The 9,229-nt window shown below is 49.6% G+C and overlaps 1 protein-coding gene across 1 annotated transcript; it reads left to right on the forward strand.

The window, feature by feature from the left end:
- The first annotated feature begins 251 nt into the window (after positions 1 to 251).
- LOC144120563 (uncharacterized) lies at positions 252 to 7,488 on the forward strand. The gene is made up of 2 exons (XM_077653105.1): positions 252 to 3,950; positions 7,427 to 7,488. Exons 1-2 carry the CDS (start codon positions 1,124 to 1,126, stop codon positions 7,486 to 7,488), a joined length of 2,889 nt encoding a protein of 962 aa, XP_077509231.1. The 5' UTR covers positions 252 to 1,123.
- The last annotated feature ends 1,741 nt before the right edge of the window (positions 7,489 to 9,229 follow it).

Genomic DNA, 9,229 nt, shown 5'->3' on the forward strand with positions numbered 1-9,229 from the left:
AAAGCCACTGGGACTCATCAATCTACCGAGGCTTCAAAGGGCCGTCGATGTGGTTGCAGCGCTACGAGTGCAGGTGGTGGCGTCTACAAGGGTCATTCCCCCCCCCCCTGCTGTTTAAGGGGTGAAACGGCTCCCCGCTGTCTGAGAAAGGCTTTAGTGAACCTGTCTTTTGTTCTCAACGCCGGACCAACCCGGGACATTTTTCTCCCGGAGGGGACGGCGGGGGAGCCGGCGAGCGGTGGAACTGCAAATCAGCCGTGACAAATGCGGCCGGGTTTGGCTAAGCCAACGTCTCTGGAATCTTCGTGCTTCGAAAACAACTTCGACTTGGACTGTGCTTTCCCACGCTCTACGTGACAGCTTCTGCGAACTGCGGTGGGATCCATTCGCCCCCACACTACCGCTGTGAAGTGCAGGTGACTGACCTTCAACGCTCTCAATGGGACCCCCTTCGGGCTATTCATCACTGAAGCCTGGACAGCGCGGACACTAATCTGCCAGAAGTGGCAAGAGTGTGTGGATGGGGGCGGACCCGGAAGACTGGACACGTGATCTACATCACAGTGATTCGACGCATTTTTAATGAACTAGATTCCCCAACTAGGGACCTGGGGACAGCGGACCCTATTTAAGCAGCGATCTGGCGTGTGTTCGCCAGCTCCCGATTCACTCTTTCAATCTTTGTATAAATGTAAATAAACCCTTCAGTCTCTCCTTCACCTCGAAGACCCTCTCATCTCTTCGTCAACCCCACTACAGCAGTCTCCCGATCCGGAACCCGGGGACACCGACCTTGGCGAGAGACGGCACAGGCGAACCAGGGGCCCGCATCTAACAACTGGTGGCAGCGGTGGGATCGAAGCGTAATCCCCCAACACCGGTGGCCTGCTACGGGAGAGAAGCCCCACACCTAACAACTGGTTGGCAGCGGTTGGATCGACCATGCGGCGTGGTGTTGCTTCCGTGGGTGAGTGCTTGAACTTTGCTTGAGATTCGCCAGGCTTCAATTGTTTGGGTTAATACATTGAACTGCTGGGAATCGAGGGAAGTTGTTCAGTGAGACAAGTGTGTGTAGCTCACGTCAACAGTTGTGCAGCAAAGTTCAAGGCTCGGAACAGTAAACATGGATCTAATGAAGTTGCTAAGGTCAGATTTGCTGTCATTGTGTGAAGAGTTGGGTGTAGATGTAGAGGAGAAGATGAAAAAGTCACACATTTGCACATTGCTCTTGGAAACGGCCAATGAAGAAACAGTTAGCGATACGTGGGAACTCCTCAAAGCGGAGCGAAAGAAAAAGGAAGATGAGCGAAAGAAAGAGGAAGATGAGCGAAAGAAAGAGGAAGATGAGCGGGAGCGAAAGAGAGAGGAAACTGAGCGCCAACGGCTAGTGGCCGAGCGAGAGGAACGGGAGCTCAGAAGGTTGCAGCTTGCGAATGACCAAAAGAAACTGGAATGTGAGAGTTCGAGAGGCATGACTCCAGAGAGAGTGAGTCAGGCCGAATCGTTTCCTATGGACAGATTGATGCAGCCGTATAAGATTGGCGAGGATCTTGGTTATTACCTCGTGAATTTCGAGAGGACGTGTGAGAAACGGGGTTACGCTAAGGAGACCTGGCCACAAAAGCTACTAATGGTGTTACCCTGTGAGGCGGCCACTATAGTCGCGAGGCTTGACGCGAAAGATGCCGATGACTACGAGAAGGTGAAAGCGAGTTTGCTAAGAAAGTACCGACTTTCGGCAGAAGAATTCCGACAGCGGTTCAGAGGTGCCAGCAAGAGAAGCAGCGAGAGCTATGCAGAATTCGCATTCAGTTTGAAGGCCAACCTTACAGAGTGGTTGAAGGGCGCGGAGGCATATGACACCAAAGATAAGGTTGTCGAATGTGTAGGCCTCGAGCAGTTCTATAACAGTATCCCTGAGGCCGTTAAGTTATGGGTGCAAGACAGAGAAAATGTGAGCACAGTGGAGAAAGCTGCAGAACTAGCGGACGAATATGCAACACGGAGAAAGCTGAGTTCCGAGTCAAGCGAGTCTGAAAAGAAAGCGTTCGGTTTAAGGAAGCGTTTCATTCCCAAAAATCGATCGCAATTTAGGAATCGCGAGACAGTTGAGGGCATTAAACAGGCCCCAGAAAAAACTGAGGATCGTGCCAAGCAGGCCGGAGCTCAGAAAGCATTGACGAAGGAGTTCGAGGCCAGGAAGCCGTTCCGTTGTTTCAACTGTCAGGAAACTGGACATATTGCAGCAAGGTGTACGAAGACGCGATTAGCTTTCTCATATGCCAACGACAGTGATGAGAATTTGGAACTTCTGCGTCCATATATTCACGAACTCCAAGTAAATGGAAAATTGTGCAGGGTCCTTCGGGACAGCGGGGCAACAATGGACATTGTTCACCCCTCATATGTCAAGGAGGAAGACTTTACTGGGGAAGTAGCATGGATAAGACAGGTACTAGAAAATCAGAGTGTGTGCCTCCCTATGGCAAGGGTGGTGATTTCCGGCCCGTTCGGCGAGCTAGCGACAGAAGCCGCCGTCTCGTCGGCTGTTTCATTGCAGTACCCGTATCTATTCTCCAATAAGTCAAATCAGCTGCTTTGCGATCGAGGTCAGAAGCTGGCTGAGGGGACAGTGAAAGCCCTGACTAGGTCCAAATCACGCGAGCTTGCTTCCAAGCTTAGGTACAGCCAGGAATCAGAGGCAACTGGTGAGAGGGAGGGAATTCCCGAGATTGCGGAACCAAGCAAAGAAAATGCAGTTCGAGCACATGAACAGCAGCAGGAACCTGTTACCGAAGGTAGCCCCATCGATGCCAGCCTACAAGAAGCGTGCAGTCCAGACTCCATGTTATTGCCCACCTCCCTGTGCATGGATCGCTTGTTGCGCGTTGACAGAGACTCCTTAATCACAGAACAGGAAAGAGACCCTAGCTTGTCAAAGTTACACTTCACAGCCAAGGAGGGTATTGCTAGGCGTAACGTGACATTGCACCACAAAGGCGGATTGCTGTATCGCCATTACAGGGACAAAAAGGGGAAGACGCTTGATCAGCTGGTCGTGCCTGAAAAGTACCGCTCTGACCTTTTAGGCCTCTGTCACGGAAACAGTTGGTCAGGGCACTTAGGTGTAAACAAAACGAAGGAAAGGCTGCTTGGGGAATACTACTGGCCGGGATGTTTCCGAGATGCTGAACGCTACGTGCAGTCATGCGACGCGTGTCAGCGCACCGGAAAACCAGGAGAAAGATGGAAGGCCCCGCTAAAGCTGGTGCCGCTTATCTCGGAGCCTTTTCGACGTCTGGTCATTGACACCGTCGGGCCACTACCCAGAACTAAGTCAGGCTATAAGTACGTACTCACTATGATATGCCCTGCTACCAAGTTCCCGGAGGCGGTGCCGCTAAAGGAGCTTAGCTCGGCAGAGATAGTGGACGGTCTCCTGTCCGTTTTCGCTCGAATTGGCTTTCCGGCAGAAATTCAGGCTGATCAGGGGACAGTTTTCACGAGCGCACTCACAACCACGTTCTTACAGAGGTGTGGGGTGAGGTTGATTCATAGCTCCGTTTACCACCCTCAATCGAACAGCGTCGAGAAGTGGCACTCAGTGCTCAAAAGAGTGCTACGTGCTTCCTGCTATGAGCACAAAGACGATTGGGAAAGTTGCCTCCCGGCAACGCTGTTCGCCCTGAGAACAGTACCGCACGAAGCGACGGGCTTCACTCCTGCAGAACTAGTGTACGGAAGGGCTCTTCGTTCCCCGCTTAGGATGCTTAGAGAAATGTGGGAGGGGACAGGAGAGAGTCAGTCAGTAGTGGAGTATGTGTTGCAGTTACTAAACCGGCTGAGTGCCACACGAGAACTAGTGGATCGAAATCTCAAAACAGCTCAGGACACGGCGAAGAAGTACTACGACAAGAATGCTAGACTGAGAACCTTCAAGACGGGGGATCGTGTGCTTATTCTCAGGTCCGCACGCAAAAATAAGATGGAAGTTCACTGGTACGGGCCAGTGGAAGTTTTGGATCAGATTTCAGAAACCAACTACACTTTGAAAATGCCAGGGAGAGGACAGCAGATAAAGATCTATCACTGCAATTTAATGAAGCCCTATGTAGAAAGGAGCGGGGTTGTAAACATGGCCGTAAATATCCCCGAAGAGCTACAAACCGAAAACCCTGAGTGGAAAGGCAGCATGAAAGAAAATGCTACCAACAGCATAGAGGAAATCGTGTCCCGATCCGCGAGCACCATGGATCTAGAACAAAAGCAACTCCAAGAATTGAGGCAACTGCTGTGCGAATTCCGGGAGAGTTTTAGCGACCGGCCGGGGAAGACAAATCTCATCACGCATGAGATAGAGCTAACTTCGACCGATCCAGTAAGATCAAAAGCCTACAGAGTTTCTCCAAGGCAGAAAGAAATAATTGAGGCGGAGATAAAGCACATGCTGGAACTTGGCGTGATAGAGCCAGCAGAGAGCGACTACACCTCCCCGCTGATACTCGTGGAGGCACCAGGCAAAGATCCGCGACCTTGCGTGGACTACAGGAAGCTGAATACCATAACAAAGGACCAGCTGTACCCGATACCGAACATCGAAGAAAGGATCGAGACAGTTAGCGCGGCACAGTACATCTCCACCCTTGACCTGGTGAGAGGGTACTGGCAAGTCCCCCTCTCGGAAAGCGCGAGTCGGTATGCAGCATTTATTTCTCCCATGGGGGTATTCCGACCTTTGGTGCTCAGTTTTGGGCTAAAGAATGCACCTTTTAGCTTTTCAAAGCTAATGGACATCATCCTCAAGGACATGCAGGATTTCGCGCTGCCTTACCTTGACGATGTGGCCATTTTTTCTAACTCTTGGGAAGACCATGTTTCCCATCTCAGGAGGGTACTGACGAGTTTGAGGGACGCTGGGCTAACCATTAAGGCCGAAAAATGTAGTTTTGGCTGCTCGCATGTCACCTATCTTGGTCATGTTGTCGGTAGAGGGACGAGGAGACCGTCAGACCTCAAGATAGCCCCTATCGCTGAATTCCCGCAGCCCCGAACTAAGACGGATGTACGGTCATTTCTCGGTCTGGTGGGGTACTACCAAAGGTACATACCCAACTATTCACAGCTAGCAAGTCCTTTGACCGATGCGCTTCGCAAAGAAAAGCCGAATAGCGTTATCTGGGACGCAGCAAAAGAAATTTCGTTTCAGAGCTTGAAGAGCGTGCTGGTTTCGCGGCCCGTGTTACGCGCGCCGGACTACAGCAAGGAATTCGTGGTCCAGTGTGACGCCAGCGACCGGGGTATGGGGGTCGTATTAAGCCAAGTCGGAGACGACAATGAGGAGCACCCTATCCTTTATGCCAGCAGGAAGTTAACCGTAAGGGAAGAAGCCTACAGCGCTTCGGAAAAGGAATGCGCTTGTCTGGTTTGGGCCGCACAGAAGCTAGCCTGTTATGTTTACGGGGCGAAATTTACTTTCGAGACAGATCATTGTCCGCTTAAATGGCTGCGTCAAATGTCGCCCAAGAATGGCCGCTTGCTTCGATGGAGTCTAGCCCTCCAGCAATATAACTTTTCTGTGCGATACAAAAGGGGCAAATGTCATGGCAATGCCGACGGATTGAGCAGGTTATTCCCATAATTGAGGTATCCGTTCGGTGGCAATTCGGTGCCTTTTCGTATTTTTTTTAGGTGCTAGTTAGCTTTGTTTTGGCGTGGTGTCCTATTATCCTTTTTCTTTTGCTTCCAAATTTGCCACCTCTCTTCAAGCCGTGTTCGGCGAATCGGACTTTGGCAGCGAATTTGGCAGACATGGAAGCTGTTCTTAGTAGCCGAGATTACTGCTGTCAGCTACAAAATTTTGTGCTTACGTTTACATTGACAATGCAGTAGTATTGCAAAACAGCCTGGCGGCTCTCGGGTGAATTTCGTGCACTGCCTGGGGAGTGGCGCCATGTTGAGTGGCTGATTTCGACTAATGCCTCCGTTGTCCGAGGTTTAGGACTCTACTCTGTGCTTGCAGACAAGATGCAGAAGGGCCTCCCACGCTACAACTCAAGTCATCTCTCCTCGACCAGTGATTGTGACCACTGGCCGATCGAGATTGTCCTGGCCGCGGAGGAGCTGTTACGTTTGGAGACGCCAACATGCCAAGAATATTAAAGCCACTGGGACTCATCAATCTACCGAGGCTTCAAAGGGCCGTCGATGTGGTTGCAGCGCTACGAGTGCAGGTGGTGGCGTCTACAAGGGTCATTCCCCCCCCCCCCCCCTGCTGTTTAAGGGGTGAAACGGCTCCCCGCTGTCTGAGAAAGGCTTTAGTGAACCTGTCTTTTGTTCTCAACGCCGGACCAACCCGGGACATTTTTCTCCCGGAGGGGACGGCGGGGGAGCCGGCGAGCGGCGGAACTGCAAATCAGCCGTGACAAATGCGGCCGGGTTTGGCTAAGCCAACGTCTCTGGAATCTTCGTGCTTCGAAAACAACTTCGACTTGGACTGTGCTTTCCCACGCTCTACGTGACAGCTTCTGCGAACTGCGGTGGGATCCATTCGCCCCCACACTACCGCTGTGAAGTGCAGGTGACTGACCTTCAACGCTCTCAATGGGACCCCCTTCGGGCTATTCATCACTGAAGCCTGGACAGCGCGGACACTAATCTGCCAGAAGTGGCAAGAGTGTGTGGATGGGGGCGGACCCGGAAGACTGGACACGTGATCTACATCACAGTGATTCGACGCATTTTTAATGAACTAGATTCCCCAACTAGGGACCTGGGGACAGCGGACCCTATTTAAGCAGCGATCTGGCGTGTGTTCGCCAGCTCCCGATTCACTCTTTCAATCTTTGTATAAATGTAAATAAACCCTTCAGTCTCTCCTTCACCTCGAAGACCCTCTCATCTCTTCGTCAACCCCACTACAGCAGTCTCCCGATCCGGAACCCGGGGACACCGACCTTGGCGAGAGACGGCACAGGCGAACCAGGGGCCCGCATCTAACAGAGCCAGTTACTTTGGATCAGTTTGTGATGAAAACACAGTTTCATGTTTAAAAAAATGGGAACAGTCATAAACACCGACTTCCCGTAACTCTCTGCTTCACCTGATGGAGTAATTGAAGGAGAAAATGCCATAGTTGAGATTAAGTGCCCTCATGTGCTCGACTGCATGCCACTTATCAATGGTGGTAAGTACGATGTTCGGGGGGACGAAGAAGACAGGCTTTTACTTCCAGAGAATGGTCCAAATGGCTATTACGGTCAAGTACAGATCCAGATGCTGTGCAAAAAAACAGAAACATGCTTCTTCTATGTCTGGAGTGTACAAAATGACGTAATTGTCCCGGTACCTTTCGATGCGGGGTGCGTTGAAAGCAATTTCCCACGGCTCAAGAAATTCTATTTTTCTGAATTACTTCCCCGTCTTTCAGACCTCGATGTTCGCGACGAATTAGACACAGTTGAGAGGTACAACCAAATTTGCTTAATGTGAAACATTTTGTTGCATCTAACCTGACAATAAACAAAACAAGGCTCCTGTAAGAAGTGCGTAGATCTAGAACGTGAGAAAGAAATTACTGCTTGACCAAAGCAGATTTAGCAGCCACTTTCAAAACTTTAATAGCAGCGTACGAAATATATAAATAATAGTTGGTTATTGGCAAAGGCACAGTATGGAATGCGTGTATCCCACTGAACGTTATCCCCTTGTTTTTGCTATCTGTGAAACACTGTATGCCACCTGTCCACATGTGGCAGTGCTTCTCATGTGTGGCATATTGTTTTACTTTATTGTGTAGTTTCTGAAGCAACAATTTGGCTGTCATGTGACTGATGTTAGATAACATTGCTTCGTGAAAATTATGCATTTTGCTTGTCTTTCCATTTTGATTGCTGAAAATGTGCACGGCATCAACTTTCAGCATTGTGCAGGTCACCTTGCCCTTTACCTACATGTCAGCATTGCTCCTTGGCAGGATTTAAGCTATTATGACATAGCCTGAACTGTTTTGTTTTCGGTTGCGTTCCCTGAACAGTGGCTTTAATTAGCACTCCAGTATTCTGTATTGTTTACCTACTTGGAAATCAAGTCCTTGCTTACATGAACAATCTTAGTGCTATATAAGTTGTTTACTGTGATTTTTTGTGATGTTTTTACCTTTACTGAAAACCTGTTTGCCATATTATTTACAATGCAGTAATTTTTGTAGCAGCAGCTGAGGCCTTCTGTTGCAGTACAGCTATTGAATTCAATTTTGTTGCCCACATGCAATGAAAATGTCAGAAGTGAGTGTGGTAAGAAGCACTGGCAGTGCTTAAACCACAGCAGTGATAAAACTGTTGGAATTGTTTCACATTCAGTAGGGGCAAATTTAATGACAGCTCTCGATGGGAGAGTCTTGCTCGCAGCATGCTTTCAAAAAGCTTTGAGGGATGCTTTCACACAAAGCATGTCGAGTGTTGCAGACCTCACCCCAGGGCACAGATTTGTCGGGGAGGATAAAAGTATTCAACCCCCCCCCCCCCCAAAAAAAAAAGGCAGACAACAGCATGCTCATAAGATACATTTGCTAAACTGTTGTTCAAATCCGGCTCTAGGACCACAGAGCCATTGTGTGCAACATAAAAAAAATTCAGGGGGCACTATGTTGACCTAAAGTGCAGTGAGGCGGAAGCCTTTAGCGCAGTGTTTGCGTGTGTCTCTGAAATGCGGTTAAGATGTTAACTAAGTACACAGTTGTTTGTGAATCTTAAATGCTGGATACACTGGAGGGCATTCGAGAGGCATCCATCTGATTCGACGCCTTTCTGGAAACACTCCAGCATCCTAGACCAGGACAACTGCATATGCGTTGGCAGGAAGTGGCGTTGTTGTTAGCGTGCTCAGCTGTGGAACGGAAGGATGGTGGTTCGAATCCCATCGTGCACAAAGATTTTTTTCTTATCGAGTTGAGGAGTGTCACGAATGGACGGACGCACAGACACCGCGAGTATGAGCCATTAAAGGTTTTCTCCAGAATACTGCATGCGATGGGTATTCCACAAGTTATCAAATTAATAATGAATGTGACAGAGAGAATGGCAACAGACGTCTTTATTAAAATGCCTAGTCAGGCACACTTACCTGTCCTATTCGTCTAGTACCCAATAATTGGGAGGCTCGTTTCGGCGTCAGTACTGCAAGGAGCTCGTTCAAAGGCTCCTCAGTAGGATTGAGTGCCCACCAGAGCTCT

The sequence above is a fragment of the Amblyomma americanum genome, chromosome 1 (assembly GCF_052857255.1).
Source record: "Amblyomma americanum isolate KBUSLIRL-KWMA chromosome 1, ASM5285725v1, whole genome shotgun sequence".
Taxonomy (NCBI): Eukaryota; Metazoa; Arthropoda; class Arachnida; order Ixodida; family Ixodidae; genus Amblyomma; species Amblyomma americanum.